This window comes from Pristiophorus japonicus, chromosome 14 (genome assembly GCF_044704955.1).
Source record: "Pristiophorus japonicus isolate sPriJap1 chromosome 14, sPriJap1.hap1, whole genome shotgun sequence".
Taxonomy (NCBI): Eukaryota; Metazoa; Chordata; class Chondrichthyes; family Pristiophoridae; genus Pristiophorus; species Pristiophorus japonicus.
In genome coordinates, this window is record NC_091990.1 from 90030131 (window position 1) to 90051886 (window position 21756).

The following is a 21756-nucleotide window of genomic DNA, read 5'->3' on the forward strand; positions in this document are numbered from 1 at the left end:
GGACTTGGACCAGCCAAGATCCTCTGCTGTCCCTAGTAAAAACAAAAACTGTGGAAGCTGGGCCAGCATCCCTGTTGAAATGCAAGAGCGAATCAAAGCCGTTCCATCAGCGAAAGGACGAGCTGTCCATTCAGGCAGACTGCTTGTTGTGGGATAACCGCGAAGTGCTACCCAAAGACGGTCATCTCGGATCTCCACAGCACACACCCGGGTATAGTAATGATGAAAACGATAGCCAGATCCCACGTGTGATGGCCCAGTATCGACTCTGACTTAGAATCCTGTGTACTGCAATGCAGCGTGTGTGCTCAGTTGAGCAACACGCCCAGAGAGGCACCACTAAGTTTGTGATCCTGGCCCTCCAGACCATGGTCGAGGATCCATGTCGACTACGCGGGCCAGTTTCTCGGTAAAATGTTCCTGGTGGTGGTGGTGGATGCTTTTTCAAAATGAATGTGAAATAATGTTGGGAACCACCGCCACCATTGAAAGCCTGAGGGCCATGTTTGCCACCCACGGCCTGCCTGACATACTGGTCAGTGACAACGGGCCAGTGCCGAATTTAAAGAATTCATGACCCGCAATGGGATCAGACATGTCACCTCGGCCCCGTTTAAACCAACCTCCAATGGGCAGGCAGAGCAGATAGTACAAACAATCAAACAGAGCCTTAAACGACTCACAGAAGGCGCGCTCCAAACCCGCCTGTCCCGAGTACTGCTCAGCTACTGCACGAGACCCCACTTGCTCACAGGGGTGCCCCCGGCTGAGCTGCTCATGAAAAGGACAATTAAAACCAGACTCTCGTGGTCCACCCCAACCTGCATGATCAGAGAGCAGGCAGCAGCAACAAAATGTAAACGATGGTCGCGCCACTGTGTCACGGGAAATTGATCTGAATGACCCTGTGTATGTGCTAAACTATGGACACGGTCCCAAGTGGATAGCGGGCACGGTGATAGCTAAAGAAGGGAATAGGGTATTTGTAGTCAAACTAGACAATAGACAAATTTGCAGAAAGCACCTGGACCAAACAAGGCTGCAGTTCACAGACTGGCCTGAACAACCCACAGCAGACACCATCTTTTTCGAGCCCACAACACACACCCAAAGGATCAACGACACCAGTCCGGACCAGGAAATTGAACCCAACAGCCCAGCAAGGCCAGGCTCACCCAGCAGCCCTGCAGGGCCAACAATACGCCAGCCCAGCGAGGGCACAGCCAACACAACGAAACAGACATTTGTACCGAGGCGGTCCACCAGGGAAAGAAAGGCTCCCGACCGCCTCACCTTGTAAATAGTTTTCACTTTGACTTTGGGGAGGGAGTGATGTTGTGTATCTGTAAAGCATGCACTCCCATATTCCGCCACCAGGGAGCTCATCCCCTGAAGTCCCAAGGGATCCCAGCATCCCTTGGGAGCACTGTATATTATCCGGCCCCTAAAGCCTGTTCCTCACTCTGGAGTGTCTTAATAAAGACTGAGGTCACTGTTACTTTAACCTTCCTGTGTGCAGTCTCATCTGTGTTAGGAATACAATAAGAAGGAACTTCTTTATCCGTAGAGTGATGAGAATGTGGAACTCGCTACTACAGAGAGTAGTTGAGGTGAATAGTATAGATGCATTTATGGAGAGGCTCGACAAGCGTATGAGGCAGAAGGGAATAGCGCGTTGTACTGATAGTTAGATGACGAAAGACGAAGGAGATTCAAGTGGAGCATAAACGCTGGCATGGACTGTTTGGGCCAAATGGCCTGTTTCTGCACTGTATATCCTGTGTAATCCTATGTAGTTTGTAAGCTGAGATAAATAGATTTTTGGACTCTGGGAAATTGGGCAGGAAAGTGGAGTTAATGTCGAAGATCAACCATAATCTCATTGAATGGCTGTGCAGGCTCGAGGGGCCGTAAAGCCTGCGCCTCCTAATTCTTATGTTGGTAACCAGCAGGTTATTTGGACGGAACTATTGTTTTCTCCTTTCAAGATAAGATGTCACAAGGAATGACACGAGTTCCAGTTACCCCATAGATTTTATTGTATTTATGCTAAAATTGAAAGCTGGAAGCCAGAGCTGTGGTTTTATGCCTTCGATCCCTTGCATGTTAGAACCATTTCTTTTGAGGTAAGCAAGAAAATACAAAGATGTTAGATGTCTTCACCTCATGCTACATGAGAAATTGATGTGTAAATTAATGGTCTATACATATTTACTCCCAGGTTAGACTTCAGACCTTATAATGGATTTTCCTAATCACTTGGTAGTCAAACACAATAGGTGTCTGCTTTATTAAGTACGTATTGCCTCTAAACATGTTTTCCCCCTGAGGAGAGAATATCTTGCGAGTAAAAGAAATTCCATTGGTCACATTGTGAAGTATTACTTCATTACACTGGCAGCCAGTCACGTTTCAGCAAGTAAATACTTAAATGTGTGCTGCTATTTCTTGCTAATTAATGTTTACCTGAAAGTACTGTTTGCCAAAACTAGAGGTTCTTCATCTATTTGCATATGAGCTTTGTCCCTTTTTAATCAAGGTGTGTAAATTCACCATGATGAAATTACAAACCATATCAACGTACTGAATCCAAGTCAAAAGAAAAATGTGTGTAAGAAAGGGCCACATATTAATTACAAGGCGTTATGGAGAAGGTTTGGTGAGGAGCAGTAAGAATAATTCTTAGTCTTAACACTTTAAGGTATGAGAAGAGATTTGTACAGATGAACTTGTTATTGGAAAGAGTTGTGTTGAGATATGTTCCAGGTCTTTAAAATGCTGAGGCATAGATGATATAAGCAGACTATCTGCCTTGGAAGATTTTAAAATGAACAATCCTCAAACAGGATTAGAGATTAGAAAAGCCTTTTCTTCTGAGTCGTGGGTATATGGCACCGACACCAAAAAAAGCAATTGATGGTGTTTTGAAAGGAAGCTGGATACAATTCTGGTTGGTTATGGGATCGGCGGTTACAGCAATAGCTATAGAGTGCAATGGTCTGGCAACGGTGCAGAGCAAATTGGTCCTTAGTGGAGTACTTGAAGAGTTATGCCTGATTTTTTGGGGGCCTAAGTATAGCAAAAAAAAAATTCTAAGTTTCCCCATTGGATTTCTTCATTTTGGCATGGCATAACCCGACCTTTAGTTTTGAGGGTAGAGCCCTTGATCTGTGCCAAAAAGATCGGGCTGCCATGGTAACCAGGGACACAATGTGAGCTGAGGTTGCAAAGTGAAGCATACAGCCAGCTCCCAACACATTAAAAGAATTGAAAAACACAGAGCAGCAACTTACCTCCAAACCCCACCCAAAGGGCTTGCTTATCCAGTCCCATCCTCGGTCCCCATTCTCTCTCTCTCTTTCTTTCTCTCTTTTTCTCTCTCTCTCTCTCTCTTTGTGAACTGAGAATGGGACCGGACTGTGTGTGAGAACCAGGGAGCAAGAATGGGACTGGACAACCTTTGGGCAGAGTTGGAGGTAAATTGTTGCTGTGTGTTTTTCAATTCTTTCAGTGTGTCTGGGCATCTGCTGTGCCGATTTCCTTACCTCCGCCGATTTTCTTAACTCTCCGGGTTTTTCTGCAGAGGCCACATATGCTGGCCTAAGCACAACTGGAGTAACTCTCAGCTGGCCAAACTTCCCTAAAGGGCCAGAATTGGCATAGGTGGCTAGTTGCGCCCCCCTTTGGCTGAAAACAAAACTGACCTAAAAAAAATCCTAACTAACTGAGTTACACTGGTGCAAATTGATTGGGGAAACTGTGGTTTTTCAACTTGGGCCAAAAAGAGCAGACTACTCAAAAAAAACGGTGCAAATCACTGGGGAAAATTGAGCCCAATGTGTCTCATTTTTTTTGGTGTTTTAGGCTTTACATTTGTGTTGTAAAGCTATTCTTGGTTTTTGAAAAACTTTATTAAATTACAATAGTATTTCAAGCACACCCGACACGAACTGAAAACTTTTAAAAAAAATATGGTCGAGGGATATGGGAGTTTCCCCTAAGCTGCCAGTGGTCAAAGTGTGAATCTTGTTGGTAAGAGACATTGTGGCAGCTTTTCAATTTGCTGCTCGGGCATAAAACTGGCATTGTGGATCGACTGTCTGTTATAGATTCAATGGAAAGTAAAATCAGGCAACCGATCCACAACGCCAGTTTTACACTTGGGCAACAAGTTGAAAATCTTGCCCGACTGTCTTGACGAAGATATGTCAGAAGGTGGTTTAACCAAGTGGTATGGTGCAACTCAATTGTTAAAAGTAGCTCTCAAAATTTTGTGACAGGATCTTGCACCCAAAACTGTAGGAGGCATGCACTTATGACTCAGACTTGCAAGTCATTATTATAGGTTTGTCACTTGTGTATGTTTCACCTTCTTTATTAACAGACAATTGAGTTAAAATTAGGTGTTGGGGATAAAATTAGCAAATGCATAGTTAGCTTTTAAACATAAAGGGCCCAAGTTTCGGCCTCAGTTGCTCCTGATTTTTTGGAGCAACTGGTATAGAACGGAGTATCTTAGAAATTCAAATTCTCGGCATTTGGTTTGCTCCAGTTCTAGTCAGTTAGAACAGTTTCACTTTGGAACAGATTTTTTTTTTCAAAAGGAGGCGTGTCCGGCCACTTCCGCCTGTTTTCAAAGTTTAGGCAGTGAAAACTTACTCCAAACTAACTTAGAATGGAGTAAGTGAAGATTTTTGTATGCTCGAAAAAACCTTGTCTACTCTTTAGAAAATCAGGTGTAGGGAATTGGGGGGGGGGGGGTTTAAAGGGAAGTTTACAAACATTAAACACTTCAGTTTTACAAATAAAGAGCCATCATCAATAATAAATGATAAAAACATCAATAAATCAACCAATAAATCAATCAAAAAAAATTAGTAAGAAATAATTTTTTTAAAAATCAATAAATAAAACAGTTTCTACTTACCGACTGCAGCACCGGGAACCCTCCAACAGCGTGCTGGGATGCCCCCCCCTCCCCCCAGTGTGTCTCTGTCAGTGTCTCTATCTCTGTCTGTCTGTCTGTCTGTGTGTGTCTCTCACTCTCTGTCTGTCAGTGTCTGTGTTTCTGACAGCGAGGGGGGGGAGGAGAAGGGGCTGGGAGGGAAAGGAGAAGGGGGGGGGGGAGGAGCAGAGCGGGAGGGAGGCTGAACGGGCCCGGCCGGGCCCAAGACTTCGGGCAGGGCCCGTCCCCAGCACCAGATTTACAGCTAGGGAGCTCGGGTCGGGTCGGATGGGGGGGAGGAGGGAGGTCGGGTTGGTTCGGCTGGGGGGGGGGGTGGGAGGGAGGAGAGAGGGAGGAAGCGCAGGTCGGGTGGGGGGGGGGGGCAGTGGAGCAGGTGTCGGGGTCCGGTCCGGGGTGGGGGGGGGGGGGCGGAAACGGGAGTCGGGTCGGTAGGAAGCAGGAGCTGGGCGTGGGAGGCAGCCTTATGCACGCAGCCCCAGTGAGGCCATTCAGCCAGGGCTCGGGGCTGCGTGCTTCGGGCCCCTCCCACACAGTTTTGGGCGCCTGGAGCTACTGCTGCGCGCATGTGCAGAGGTTCCGGCATGTTTTCAGCGCGCGCCCGACTCCAGAGGACCAGCAGAAGCCGGAGAATCTGTAAGTTTTTTTTAGGCACAGGTCGGGGCTGCGCCGTTCTAGGCGCGACCCGAAACTTGGGCCCAAAGTTACTAATTTCTCTGAGTATGTAAAACTGTTTGAATCTTTCACATCTGGTATTTCTCTGATTCTTTAAAGTTTGCAATTTAATTGCATTTCAATGGAACAATTTAATTTGAATATGACAAGAGAAAGAATTTAGTATGTATTATGAAATACAAACACTTTCTGCAACACATACATTTTGCTATATATTCTGCATATCTTCCCCACCCCCTTATGAAAATGAAAAGTCAAGTGAATTTGTATTGTTCCATCACCGGACAACTTTCCAGGATGTACCAGACAAGTATATTGGTTTAATAAATCAGGGAAAGGTGTTCCCCTTTCCTGAATTATTGGGAAATACTGGATTGAGCCCACACTATGGGCACACACTTGCCTCAGATCCTCCTGAGCAGATGGATATTCACTCTCTTGCCAGGTAGGGCCTGGGGAAAAGAGTTAACATTTACTTATTTCTCATGCAACAACACTGTATTTATATAGTGCCTTTAACATCTCAAGGCGCTTCACAGGTATATTATTAGATGAAAAATTTGACACCGAGCCACATAAGTAGAAATTAGCGCAGGCTTGGTCACAGAGGTATGTTTTAAGGAACGTCTTGAAGGAGGAAAGAGAGGCAGAGAGGTTTAGGCAGGAAGTTCCAGAGCTTAGGGCCTTGGCAACAGAAGGCACAGCCACCAATGGTTGAGCAATTATACTCGGGGATACTCAAGAAGGCAGAATTAGAGGAGCGCAGACATCTTGGGGAGGGTTATGGGGCTGGAGGAGATTACAGAAATAGGGAGGGGCGAGGCCACAGAGGGATTTGAAAAGAAGGATGAGAATTTTGAATCGAGGAGTTGCTTAACCGGAAGCCAATACAGGTCAGCCCGAGCACAGAGGTAATGGGTGAGCGGGACTTGGTGCAAGTTGGGGCACGGGCAGCCGAGTTTTGGATCACACCTAGTTTTCGTATGCAGGCAAAAAAAATCTGTTCGACAATCAATTGTGATCACTGTGAAACTTGTGCTTTTGTAGGTCAGTAGCAGAAGACCCAAGTTCCTGTAATTGGATTCTTCATTAAGAGTCACTGTGACTCCAGCAACGTTCAGTAAAGCACAGGAATAGAATTGTTCTTGTTGATGTCCTATTTGAATGATTAATATCTGCGTCCAGTATATTTTGCAAATATCTGTCTCTTTGCATGTTTGATTTTGTGTTGGGTGGGGCTTGTTGATATTTCATGGAAATTAATGGAGAGTGTGTTTAGAATGTGGAACCTGCTACTACAAGGAGTAGTTGAGGCGATTAGCATTGATGGATTTAAGGGGAAAGAAATACTTGAGGGAGAAAGGAATAGAAGGATATGTTGATGGGGTTGTATGAAGAGACGTGGGAGGGCGCTCTTGTGGAGCGTATACACCAGCATGGACCTGTTGGGCCAAATGACCTGTTTCTGTGCTGTAAATACTATGTAAAGTGCCATGTTTAAAAAAAAAAGGAAGTAGCACAGTATGGCACTTTTACTGTTTGCCTTAAATGACAAGCTTAAAATTACTGTAATTTGATCCTGTGTAAAGTATCACAGATCAGCAGAAATCAGTGATTGGTAGTAAAATATTAGCGTGTATGTGTCCATTGTCACGATTTGCATGCTTAATTTCATTTTCCAGCAAAGCTCGCTGACCTGTACTTTCATGTCCGTGTTCAGCAAATTCTCAAAAACAGTGTAGTATTCCTTCTGTATTGCACAGCTAACATATTGGCGTGGAAATTCCGACGTCCCGGGCCCGTACGAAGTGTCTACGGACCCGGGAAAGCATCGGAAAAGCCGGTTTTCAGCGTGCAATGCGTAGACATCTCGGGAGCGAGGACATTTGTTCGGGCAAGATTGCGGGAATTACGCATATCTTGCCCAGCAAATGTCCTCAAAACTCTTGCACCTGATAGAAGCAGCCGCATAGCCTACTTTTACAGGCGTAAGAGTTTAAAAATATATCAAAAACATGATTACATAAAATTTTTAAAAACATATTTATGTTAAAACCTTGCCCACTCAAGTAATGTTATTTTAAACCCTAACCCTAACTTTTTTTAAAAATCGGCAATTTTTTTTCTTTAAAAAAACATTTATAACAACTTTAATTTCTATTAGTGTATTATGTGAGGTGTTGTTTTAAATGTTTTATGTAGTGTTTGTGTGTTTTGTGGTTTTTCTCATTCATAGTAACAGGAGATTCGTAACTTACGAATCTCCTATTACTATGAATAAGAAAATACTTACCTGTGATTGGGTGTCCAGGCCCATGTGACTCCTGCGGACGTTCCAACGTGAACGTGCTGCGACGTGCAGTCATGAGAGGTCTCCAGACCAGGATCTTAAGCAAACGCAGCAGCTTAAGGTAAGTGCGCATTTTATTTCTATTCTACGGTGCTTTGCCCACGGGAAGTCCTCGAGAGGAATTTCTGGGCCAATGTCTTTATTTTTTATTCGTTCATGGGATGTGGGTGTCGCTGGCAAGGCCAGCATTTATTGCCCATCCCTAATTGCCCTTGAGAAGGTGACGGTGATCCGCCGCCTTGAACTGTTGCAGTCCTTGTGGTGAATGTACTCGCACAGTGCTGTTAGGGAGGGCGTTCCAGGATTTTGATCCAGCGACGATGAAGGAACGACAATATACTTCCAAGTCAGGATGGTGTGTGATTTTGAGAGGAATGTGGAGGTTGTGGTGTTCCCTTGCATCTGCTGCCCTTGTCCTTCCAGATGGTACAGGTCGCAGGTTTGGGAGGTGCTGCCGAAGAGGCCTTTACGAGTTGCTGCAGTGCATCTTGTAGATGATGCACACTGCAGCCAAAGTGCGCTGATGGTGGACGGAGTGAATGTTGAAAGTGGTGGATGGGGTGCCGATCTAGTGGGCTGCTTTGTCCTGGATGGTGTTGAGCTTCTTGAATGTTGTTGGAGCTGCACTCATCCAGGAAAGTGGAGAGTATTCCATCACACTCCTGACTTGTGCCTTGTAGATAGTGTAAAGGCTTTGGCGAGTCAGGAGGTGAGACACTCGCCGCAGGATACCCAGCCTCCAACCCACTCTTGTAGGCACAGTATTTATGTGGCTGGTCCAGTTAAATTTCTGGTTAATAGTGACCCCCCCCAGGATGTTAATGGTGGGGGATTTGGCGATGATAATGCCATTGAATGTCATTGCCTGGTACTTTTGTGGCGCGAATGTTACTTGCGACTTATCAGCCCAAGCCTGAATGTCGTCTGGGCCTTGCTGTATGTGGGCATGGACTGTTTCATTATCTGAGGAGTTGCGAATGGCACTGAACATTATGTAGCCATCAGCGAACATCCCCACTTCTGACCTTATGATGGAGGGAAGGTCATTGATAAAACAGCAGAAGATAGTTCGGCCTAGGTCACTGTCTTGAAGAACTCCTGCAGCAATATCCTGCGGCTGTGATGATTGACCTCCAACCACCCACAACCATATTTCTTTGTGCTAGGTATGACTCCAGCCAGTGGAGCGTTTTCCCCCTGATTCCCATTGGCTTCAGTTTTACTGGGGCTTCTTGATACCACACTTGGTCAAATGCTGCCTTGATATCGAGGGCAATCACTCTCACCTCACCTGGAATTCAGCTCTTTTGTCCATGTTTGGACCAAGGCTATAATGAGGTCCAGAGCCGAGTGGTCCTGGCAGAACCCAAACTGGGCATCGGTGAGCAGATTATTGGTGAGCAAGTGTCGCTTGATAGCACTGTTAACGACACCTTCCATCACTTCGCTGATGATTGAGAGAAGACTGATGTGGCAGTAATTGGCAGATTGGATTTGTCCTGCTTTTTGTGACCAGAACATACCTGGGCAGTTTTCCACATTGTCGGATAGATGCCAGTGTTGTAGCTGTACTGGAAAAACTTGGTTAGCGGCGCGGCTGGTTCTGGAGCACAAGTCTTCAGCATGACAGCTGGAATATTGTCGGGGCCCATTGCTTTTGCTGTATCCAGTGTGTTCAGTTGTTTCTTGATATGTGAAGTGAATCGAATTGGCTGAAGACTGACTTCTGTGATGGTGGGGACCTCAGGAAGAGGCCAATATGGATCATCCACTCGGGACTTCTGGCCGAAGATGGTTGCAAACGCTTCATCCTTGTCTTTTGCGCTCACATGCTGGGCTCCGCCATCATTGAGGATGGGGATATTCATTGAGTCTCCTCCTCCCATTAGTTGTTTAATGGTCCACCACCATTCACGACTGGATGTGGCAGGTCTGCAGAGCTTTGATCTGATTTGTTGATTGTGGGATTGCTTAGTCCTGTCTATAGCATGCTGCTTCTGCCTTTTAGCTTGCATGTAGTCCTTTGTTGCAGCTTCCCCAAGTTGGCACCTCATTTTTAGGTATACCTGGTGCTGCCCCCTGGCATGCTCTTCTACACTTCTCATTGAACAGGGGTTGGTCCCCTATCTTGATGGTAATGGTAGAGTGAGGGATATGCCGGGCCGTGAGGGTTACATATTGTGTTGGAGTACAATTCTGTTGCTGCTAATGTCCCACAGCGCCTCATGGATGCCCAGTTTTTAGCTGCTAGATCTGTTCTGAATCTATCCCATTTAGCACAGTGGTAGTGCCACACAACACGATGGAGGTGTCCTCAGTGTGAAGGCGGGGCCTCGTCTCCACAATGACTGTGCGGTGGTCAATGCTACCAATGCTGTCATGGACAGATGCATCAGCGACAGGTAGATTGGTGAGGACGAGGTCAAGAACCTTGTGTTGGTTCTCTCCCCACCTGTCGCAGTACTCAGTGTGCTGATAAAGCAATTTCATGGATCCTCAACACCTTAGTGAGTGAAGGACTGAGTCTGAATTGAGATATAACAGACTTTGAATCTTATATGTAACCTTTGGAAATTTGGCAAGAACCAATTGTTCAACTAGCCAAAGCATATCTTGGCTTCTGGGCACCATGCTGCATTTCGTTGGCTCGCCTTAGATCAGTGGCTAGGAATAAGCAAGCTATCAGTTTATGTTTATTTCAATAAAATAGATAGAGTATGCAAATATTTTAAAGTGGCATTATCCCTTTCATTTGGACCATAGTTTTCTTAAGTAAACTAAAGCTTTTTCACAGAGCCCTGAATTTATCTGTTTCAACTTCTAAATAGTGTATAAGCAGAATAAAATAGAGGATCTCCTTGAAGTGCATTTGTGTGATCATCCTGGTTAGCAAGAAATTATGTGGGACGTTAACTCCAATACTACTTGGTTCCCCATGTCAGATGTTATCCTTGCCCACGTCTCCAAGGCGGGAAGTTGCTATAATTAGACATCAGAGAGACTGACAAGCTTTATCTCTGGAGTAAGGACTGAATGTGTTGGCAGATGCAGTTACTGAAGGACAAATGTTTTCTAGTACTTAAGGTGTACATTCAAAAAAAAATTCGAGTTTTTTTTTCAAATATACTTGAATAATTGGGGTGTAGCCAACTTAATGTAAGTCTTAATAAATATTTACAACAGATATTAAAGCAAACCCATAGTGAATGTATAGATGCTACTTGTGTATCTGACCTTTTTTGTAGCATTGTCATGCTGATTCTGCACTGTGTTCTTCCAGTTTTTCATCAGCATTGCGGAAATAGTGATTTTAAAAATACAGCTTGTAAATACATTGGGCTGAAGTATTTACATCTATACCTCTTGATTATGTTTCATTTATTCAAAAGCCTAATTAGAATTTTTGTCTCTTTTAATTCACAGAAAACAATAACTGAAGCTTCAGTTGTTGCCACAAAGCATATTCCACTTACTCTACTAAAAACAACGCACACCATGCCTGCCTCGGTCGTTACACCAAGACCTACCATTGCCATGGTAACGGCTCTAAGCAACCCTCAGAAATCACTGGTTAATGCAGACTCTCAAAACACACCCATCAACCTTCAGATCACCAACAAACTGACAACTCTGGGGGCAGACGCTGTGCGAATAATGCCAAAATCAACTGTACAGTTGGTAAGAAAAACTTGGGAATGCTATTTTTTTCTTTTAAACTGAGTCTCCTTAAAGAAAGGTCTTTGTTGTACTTTACCGGTCATAATATTTGGGGAGTTAATTTTATACACAGTATGAGGGACCATCTTTCAGCAATGGTGTCTTTTCTTTCTGCTTTGGATCTATTGCCAATGGTATGGGTCAGATGGGCAACATTGTCCTATCAATTCATCTCAAACCCAACCTCAGAAGAGCATCTCCACCCTTTCCCCCGCCACCCCCCCCCCCCCCGGCCACACACACACACACACCAGTGTGATCATTCAGTTTTCCCAGAACACATCCTTGTTGCCTGTCTTCTGTGGGGTTGCCAGAATTAAATGCAGTTTTGTGCTGTGTGTGTGAACCCACTAGGTCCTGAATTGTGGCTGTTCAAACTAACTGCTTACTTACTGGCTGAGAAGAGACTTCCCTTGCATCAGTTGGAACTGCTTTCAAACTCGGATGAAAAAATAATGTTCCAACCAACGATGCCACAGAATTTCTCTTCCTCCTGCATTTGCCTGCCCACACCCTTTGTTTTTGAAGAGGAACAAAATGACTGTACTAAATACTTCAACATCTAAATAACAGTTTGCCAAAATCAGAATAGCATGAAGGATTTTTTATATCAGTAATTTAAAGGGCAAAGTTAAACCCTGGTTTATAACTAATTCAAACTATCTTAAAAAAAAAAAAATTATATACGTGTTATTAAAAGAAGCTGTGCCCATCCTCTGTTCCTTCTATGTCATCTGATCGATTTGATTAAATGAAGCCAGTTCAAAAATGACAAGGCAAGCAAAGACGTACTGGTCTATCTAGCCTGTCCCATATGATTGTGGGACAGGCTAGATAGACCACAATATTGTGTATGAATCACAATACAGACACTCCCTAACCACCCAGTGCCAATGCTGAAATCCTGAATTTTGCATGAAGGAAAAAGGCAGAAACATAAAATATATTCTCATAACAAAAAGGCAGCGGAATATCTGCCACATGAAAGGAGGAAGTTTAACAACAACAACTAGTATTTATATTGTGCTTTAAGAACATAAGAGCTTAACAAATAGGAGCAGGAGTACGCCATTTGGCCCATTAAACCTGCTCCGCCATTTAATAAGATCATGACTAAACTGATCTTAGGCTCAGCTCCATTTCCATGCCCACTCCCCATAAATCTTCACTCCCTTATCGTTCAAAAATCTGTATCTCCACCTTAAATATATTCAATGACCCACCTCCTCTGGGGCAGAGAATTCCACAGATTTACGACCCTCTGTGAGAAGAAATTCCTTCTCATCTCCATTCTAAATGTGCGATCACTTATTCTGAAACTATTCCCCCACGAGGGGAAACGTCCGCTCTGCATCTACCTTGTCGAGCCCCCTCAGTATCTTATATGTCGCAATAAGATCACCCCTCATTCTTCTTAACTCCAATGAGTATCGGTCCAACCTGCTCAACCTTTCTTCATAAGTCAACCCCTTCAACGTTGGAATCAACCTAATGAACCTTCTCTGAACTGCCTTGCTGAAGATATATCCCTCCTTAAATAAGGAGACCAAAACTGTGCACAGTACTCTAGGTGTAGCCTCACCAATATCCTGTACAGTTGTAGCAGGACTTCCCAGCTTTTATACTCCATCCCCTTTGCAATAAAGGCCAACATTCCATTTGCCTTCCTGATTATTTGCTGTACCTGCATACTAACTTTTTGTGTTTCATGCACAAGGACCCCCAGGTCCCTCTGCACTATAGCATTTTGTAATTTCTGCCATTTAAATAATTGTTTTTTAATTTTCCTGCCAAAGTGGATGACCTCACACTTTCCCACATTATAGAAACATAGAAAATAGGTGCAGGAGTAGGCCATTCGGCCCTTCGAGCCTGCACCACCATTCAATAAGATCATGGCTCATCATGCATTTCACTAACCCATTCCTGCTTTCTCTCCATACCCCTTGATCCCTTTAGCCGTGAGGGCCACATCTAACTCCCTTTTGAATATATCTAACGAACTGGCCCCAACAACTTTCTGTGGTAGAGAATTCCACATGCCCACAACTCTGAGTGAGTGAAGAAGTTTCTCCTCATCTCGGTCCTGAATGGCTGACCCCTTATCCTTAGACTGTGACCCCTGGTTCTAACTTCACCAACATCGGGAACATTCTTCCTGCATCTAACCAGTCCAGTCCCGTCAGAATTTTATGTTTCTATGAGAACCCCTCTCATTCTTCTAAATTCCATTGAACCATTGAATACAAGCCTAGTCGATCCAGTCTTTCTTCATGTGCTGTCATCCCGGGAATCAGTCTGGTGCACTCCCTCAATAGCACGAATGTCCTTCCTCAGATTAGGAGACAAAACTGTACATAATATTCAAGGTGTGGCCTTACCAAGGCCCTGTACAACTGTAGTAAGACCTCCCTGCTCCTATACTCGAATCCTCTCTATGAAGGCCAGCATTCCATTTGCCTCCTTCACCGCCTGCTGCACCTGTACGCCAACCTTCAAGGACTAATGTACCATGACACCCAGGTCTTGTTGCACCTCCCCCTTTACCAATCTGTCATCATTCAGATAATAATCAGCCCTCCTGTTTTTACCACCAAAGTGGATAACCTCACATTTATCCACATTATACCGCATCTGCCAAATGTTTGCCCACTCACTTAGCCTGTCTATATCCCTTTGCAGATTTTTTGTCCTCTTCACAACTTGCTTTCCCACCCATCTTTGTATCATCAGCAAACTTGGCTACATTACACTTGGTCCCTTCATCCAAGTCATTAATATAGATTGTAAACAGTTGAGGCCCCGGCACCGATCCCTTGGCACCCGACTAGTCACCGTTTGCCAACTGGAAAATGACCCATTTATCCCGACTCTGTTTTCTGTTATTTCATATTTTTTAACTCTCAACAAAAATATATTCCAGTGAGAAGGAAAGACTAAGAGAAGGGAAAACCATCTGTGGCTAACTAAGGAAGTAAAGGATGGTATGGAGATGAGAGGGTTGGCGTATGAAGATAGGTTGGGCCTATACTCATTGGCAGAGTGACTTGGATAGGTTAGGTGAGTGGGCAAATGCATGGCAGATGAAGTATAATGTGGATAAATGTGAGGTTATCCACTTTGGTGGTAAAAACAGAGAGACAGACTATTATCTGAATGGTGACAGATTAGGAAAAGGGGAGGTGCAAAGAGACCTGGGTGTCATGGTACATCAGTCATTGAAGGTTGGCATGCAGGTGCAGCAGGTGGTTAAGAAAGCAAATGGCATGTTGGCCTTCATAGCAAGGGGATTTGAGTACAGGGGCAGGGAGGTGTTGCTACAGTTGTACAGGGCATTGGTGAGGCCACACCTGGAGTATTGTGTACAGTTTTGGTCTCCTAACCTGAGGAAGGACATTCTTGCTATTGAGGGAGTGCAGCGAAGGTTCACCAGACTGATTCCCGGGATGGCGGGACTGACCTATCAAGAAAGACTGGATCAACTGGGCTTGTATTCACTGGAGTTCAGAAGAATGAGAGGGGACCTCATAGAAACATTAAAAATTCTGACGGGGTTAGACAGGTTAGATGCAGGAAGAATGTTCCCAATGTTGGGGAAGTCCAGAACCAGAGGTCACAGTCTAAGGATAAGGGGTAAGCCATTTAGGACCGAGATGCGGAGGAACTTCTTCACCCAGAGAGTGGTGAACCTGTGGAATTCTCTACCACAGAAAGTTGTTGAGGCCAATTCACTAAATATATTCAAAAAGGAGTTAGATGAGGTCCTTACTACTAGGGGGATCAAGGGGTATGGCGAGAAAGCAGGAATGGGGTACTGAAGTTGAATGTTCAGCCATGAACTCATTGAATGGCGGTGCAGGCTAGAAGGGCCGAATGGCCTACTCCTGCACCTATTTTCTATGTTTTCTATGTTCAGAAGAGTGAGAGGTGATCATATTGAAACTTATAAGAAAATGAGGGGGCTCGCCAAGGTGGATGCAGAGAGGATATTTCCATTCATAGGGGAAACTAAAACTAGGGGACATTGTCATAGAATAAGGGGGCACCCATTTAAAACTGAGATGAGAATTTTTTTCTCTGAGTGTTGTAAATCTATGGAATTCTCTGCCCCAGAGAGCTGTGGCAGCTGGGTTATTGAATATATTTAAGGCAGAGATAGACAGATTTTTGAGCGATAAGGGAGTAATCATCATCGTCATAGGCAGTCCCTCGGAATCGACATAGGTGATGAAAAATGGTGAGAAAGTCTTAATGAGTCCTTGGGTGGCTGAACAGTCCAATACTGGAGCCACAGTCCCTGCCACAGGTGGGACATAGTCGTTGCGGGTAAGGGAGGGTTGGACAGGTTTGCCGCACATTCTTTCCGCTGCCTGCGCTTGTTTTCTGCATGCTCTCGGCAATGAAACTCAAGGTGCTTAGCGCCCTCCCGGATGCACTTCCTCCACTTAGGGCGGTCTTTGGCCAGGGACTCCCAGGTGTCAGTGGGGATGTTGCACTTTATCAGGGAGGCTTTGAGGGTGTCCCTGTAACGTTTCCTCTGTCCACCTTTGGCTCGTTTGCCATGAAGGAGATCCGAGTAGAGTGCTTGCTTTGGGAGTCTCGTGTCTGGCATGTGGACAATGTGGCCTGCCCAGCGGAGCTGATCAAGTGTGGCCAGTGCTTCCATGCTGGAGATGTTGGCCTGGACGAGGCCACTAATGTTGGTGCGTCTGTCCTCCCAGGGGATTTGTAGGATCTTGCGGAGGCATGGTTGATGGTATTTCTCCAGTGACTTGAGGTGTCTGCTGTACATGGTCCATGTCTCTGAGCTGTACAGGAGGATAAGGGAGTAAAGGATTATGGGGAGTGGGCAGGGAAGTGGAACTGAGTCCATGATCAGATCAGCCATGATCTTATGAATGGCGGAACAGGCTTGAGGGGCTAAATGGCCTACTCTTGCTCCTATGTCTTATGTTCATATCTCCTTAAATGTCTGTCACTGTTTAACAACCATCTTACACTTTGATCTATTTTACCAGTCCACTTTAGCCAACTCTGCTTTCATATTTTTGTAATCATCTTTATTTAGGATAAGGACACTGGTTTGAGATCCGACTTTCTCACCATTTTTCATCACCTATGTCATTGGTGCCTACGTGGACCGCGATAACTGGATCTACCCCTTCCCACTCCAAGTTCCTCTCTAGCCCAGGGGAGATATCCTTAACCCTGACACCGGGCAGGCAATACAGCCTTCGGGACTCACGCTCTCAGCTGCAGAGAACAGTATCTATCCCTTAATGTCTCCTATCATTAAAACATTTATTTTTACTTCCTCTTTTCCCCCCCCCTCCCATCCCCTGCAAACTTGACTGTCCCCCTGTACCACGGTGCTATAGTCAATTTGCTCATCTTCCCTGCAGTCCCTGTCTTCGTCCAAACCCGGAGCAAGAATCTCATACCTGTTGGACAAGGGCTGAGGCTCTTCCATCACTACCTCCTGGGTCCCCATACCTGCCTCGCTCATAGTCACACCCCCCTGTCCCTGACCGCGGACCAAATTAGAATTAATTAAGCTAAGGGGTGTGACTGCCTCCTGGAACACAACGTTCCCCTTAACATAGTGAAACGTCCCAAGGCTCTTCACAGAAGTATTATGAGATTAAAAAATTTGACACTGAGCCACATAAGGAGAAATTAGGGCAGGTGACCAAAGTTTGGTCAAAGAGGTAGGTTTTAAGGAGGAAAAAGAGGTGGAGTGATTTCGGCAGAGAATTTAAGAACTTGGGGCCTAGGCAACAGAAGGCTCGGCCACCAATAGCTGAAGGAGATTACAGAGATAGGGAGGGGTGAGATCATGGAGGGATTTGAAAACAAGGATGAGAATTTTGAAATTGAGGCGTTGCTTAACTGGGAACCAATACAGGTCAGCAAACACAGGGCTGACGGGTGAGCGGGACTTGGTACGAATTAGGACACGGGCTGCCGAGTTTTGGATCATCTCCAGTTTACGTAGTGTAGAATTTGTGAGGCCAGCCAAGAGTGCATTGGAATAGTCAAGTCTAGAGGCAACAAAGGCATGGATGAGAGCTTCAGCAGCGGATGAGCTAAGGCAACGGCGGAGACGGGGGATGCTACAGAAGTGAAAATAGGCGGTCTTAATTATACTGTGGCTATGTGGTCGAAAATTTATTTCAGGGTCAAATATGACGCCAAGGTTGCGAATAATGTGGTTTAGATTCAGACAGAAGTTGGGGAGAGGGATAGAGTCAGTGGCTAGGGAACGGAGTTTGTGGCGGGAACCGAAAACAATGGCTTCAGTCTTCCCAATATTCAATTGGAGAAAATTTCTGCTCATCCAGAACTGGATGTCGAACAAGCAGTCTGACAATTTAGAGACTGTGGTGAAGTCGAGAGAAGTGGTAGTGAGGTAGAGCTGGGTGTCATCAGTGTACATGTGGAAAATGACACTGTGATTTCGGATTATGGCGCCAAGGGGCAACATGTTAAAAGAAAAGAAATAGGAGGGGGCCAAGGATATAGATCCTTAGGGTACTCCAGAGGTAATGATGCAGGGGTGGAAAGAGTAGCCTGTGTTTAAAGTGACTGTGAATTAAGACTTGGATTCAAACAGAGTGTTTATGAATTTATAACAAAGAATGCCACTGATGGGCTGTGAGCAACTGGTATCCGTTCAGTTTCTGTTTCATTCTTAAAATCCTTGCTTCTACTTTACAGTAATTTTAGCATTATTTTTTCTTTTTATCTAACTCTTGCCAGCTCCTTTTTGATTGAATGTAATAGGTTCTGACTTTTTTTTTGCTGCAACCTGTTTTCAGCTATTTGTAACTGATACTACTACTTCCTCTCTGCCGACTCAAAGTATTATCTCTTTCCTGTTTGTCTTGAGTTGTAATATTTCTCCCTGCCCCCATGCTCTTTTTATAACTCTTGGCTTAATAAACAGAATAAATACTTCATATCCACAAAATGTTCCAAATAAATTGTTCTTTTTAAAATTCATGTGGGTTTTTTTGAAGTTGGATAGATGTAAAGAAAGTAATTAAAAATCATTTGTTGAAAATAAACCCAATGCAACTAATGAAAACATATGAAACAATACCATTTTTGAAAAAATAAATCCGTGAGGCCTATCTTCCACTTTTTGAGTGCTGTAATACTTGCCCCATGAAATTCTTTCCAGTTCTGTTCATTAAAAATATGGTAAGCAAGTTCTGCCATTAAATTCAGCAGGGCCTGAGGGAAACCCGTTCTCCCAGATTTCCAGACCGCAATCCAGCCCCTCCTCACATCTAAGTTAAAATCCTGCCCTGTTTCTGATGGGTTTTTTTCTCTTTCACTAACTTTGTTGTCTTAATCAAATAAGAAACAAAACAATCTTTCTGCTAGCCACTTGAGACCAAATTAATCTGGAAATGACCCTGCATCGACTTCAACAGAACCCTTTATTTGAGATTTAACTGTTTTACCAGTGGCCACCAACTCAAGTTATTGTGGATGTTTCCTCTTCACTATGCTTTAAATGTCTCGGATAATAAAAATTCTAAGACATTCAAGAAACTTCCAGAAGTGCTATACACAGAAACAGAACTAGAAAGCATTAAATATAGAAATGAAAGTATAAAGATGAGTATAGATATCCAGACAGGACCAGAAGGCTGCCTGGGGGGGAGGGGGGGGCGGCGGGAATGGTCAGAGATCGGAAGGCCGGGGTGGGGGACTGTGCATTGGGCCAGATGGGGGATTGGAGTTCAGAAAGCTTCAGGAGTGGGGGGTCGGAAGGCCGGAAGAGGGGGTAGGATCGGAAGGCCAGTGGAGGGGATCGGAGATCAGAGGCCAGGGAGGGATGGACAGGTTGGACGGCGTGAGGGAGGTGGGGTGGGGAGGGGGGGGTGGGTGGCGGTTGGAGGACGGGAGCGGGATCGTGAGCGGGGGGGGGGAATAGAAAGGAGGTGAGGTCGGCGGTGGGGGGGGGCGGCGGCGGGTGGTAAAGCAGGGAGATCGGAGGCCTGGTGTGGGGGTGTCCTGATCGCAAGGGGTTGGTGAGGCAGGTACAGTGGATCCAGCACGTAAGTGGAAAAGCACTTGTGTCCTGGATCCGGCAATCCTCACCTTCCTTTCGCTGCTGGGTTCCCCGGATTTAAAATGGTGTTTTAAAATAAGGCAGGTAGCCTCATTATAGAATCACAGAAATTTACAGCACAGAAGAAGGCCATGGCAGCCCATCATGTCCGCGCCGGCCAACAAAGAGCTATCCAGCCTAATCCCACTTTTCAGCTCTTGGTCCGTAGCCCTGTAGGTTACAGCACTTCAAGTGCACATCCAAGCTCTTTTTAAATGTGGTGAGGGTTTCTGCCACTACCACCCTTTCAAGAAGTGCGTTCCAGACCCCCACCACCCTCTGGGTGAAGAAATTTCCCCTCAAATCTCCTCTTAACTCCCTACCAATTACTTTAAATCTATGCCCTCTGGTTAAGGCAAATGGGTCCGCCCTGTCCACTCTATCTAGGCACCTCATAATTTTATACACCTCAATAATGTCTCTCCTAAGCCGCCTCTGTTCCAACGAAAACAAACCCAACCTATTCATTCTTTCCTCATAGCTAAAATTCTCTAATCCAGGCAACATCCTCATAAATCTCCTCTGTCCCTTCTCTAGTGCAATCACATCTTTTCTGTAAAATGGTAACCAGAACTGCTCGCAGTACTCTAGCTGTGGCCTAACTAGTGTTTTATACAGTTCAAGCATAACCTCCCTGCTCTTGTATTCTGTGCCTCGGATAATAAAGGCAAGTATTCCGTATACCTGCTTAACCACCTTATCTACCTGGCTTGCTATCTTCAGGGATCTGTGGACCTGCACTTGAAGGTCCCTTTGTTCCTCCACTTCTCGGTGTCTTACCATTTAATGTGTATTCCCTTGCCTTAGCCCTCCCCAAATGCCATTACCTCACACTTATCCTGATTGAATTCAGATGCCACTGTTCTGCCCATTTGACCAGTTCAGTTATATATTTCTGCAGTCTACAGCTTTCTTTTTCATTATCAATCACACATCCAATTTTTGTATCACCTGCAAACTTCTTAATCGTACCCCCTACATTCAAGTGTAAATCATTGATATATACCACAAAAAGCAAGGGACCTAGTACTGAGCCCTACGGAACCCCACTGGAAACAGCCTTCCAGTCACAAAAACACCCATCAGCTGTTACCATTTGCTTCCTGCCTCAGCCAATTTTGGATCCAACTTGCCACTTTGCCCTGGATCCCATGGGCTTTACTTTCATGACCAGTCTGCCATGTGGGATCTTATCAAAAGGCTTGCTAAAATCCATATCCACCATATCAAACGCACTACCCTCATCGACCCTCCTTATAATATTTAAAGTGCCAACCCTCCACCTGGGAGCAGGTTTATTGGCCACCTCCGCTCCGTCTCCATTAAAACCGGAAGAGGGTGGATTGAGATCGGAATTCAGATTTCTAACACTTTAACGCGCCTGTTTTTGGGGGTTAAAATTTCCCCCATAGGGTTGGAGACAAGTTTTTAAATGCTGTACATTAGTCTCTGCCTATAATATGAATAGTTCTGGCCTCTGGTTGGGCATGAAGCTCACATTTACCACTAGTACAGCATAGGAGAAGGTCATTCGGCCCATTGCGTCTGCGCCGGCTCTTTTGAAGAATAATTCAGTTAGTTCCACACATCTGCTCTTTTCCCATATCCCTGCAACTTTTTCTCCCTCTATCCAATTTTCTTTTGAAAGCTACTGTTGAATCTGTATTCACCACCCCATTCCAAATTCTAACCATTTGTTTGCATAATAAAGTTTTTCCTCATGTCATCTTTGGTTCTTTTGCCAATCACCTTTAACTCTCTGACTCAGAACTGGAATTGTGAGAAATTGAATTGTGAGGCTTTCTTAATTTCTATATTTTGCTGCTGGTCTGTATTTATAACAAAAAGGCTACCAGTGATTCGCGAGCTTGTGTTTTTACAATTACGGAAAGAAAGTTTATTCATTTTCTCAAATCTTGGTTATAAACA

The 21756-nt window shown here is 44.8% G+C and overlaps 1 protein-coding gene across 5 annotated transcripts in view; it reads left to right on the plus strand.

The window, feature by feature from the left end:
* The window catches only part of phf21aa (PHD finger protein 21Aa), a 427640-nt gene that overhangs the window by 354386 nt on the left and 51498 nt on the right, over nucleotides 1-21756 (plus strand). For all 5 annotated transcript variants that reach the window (XM_070899357.1, XM_070899356.1, XM_070899359.1 and 2 more), the window contains one exon: nucleotides 11412-11666. In XM_070899357.1, coding sequence (XP_070755458.1) covers nucleotides 11412-11666 — 255 coding nt within the window. The remainder of the gene's footprint in view (nucleotides 1-11411; nucleotides 11667-21756) is intronic.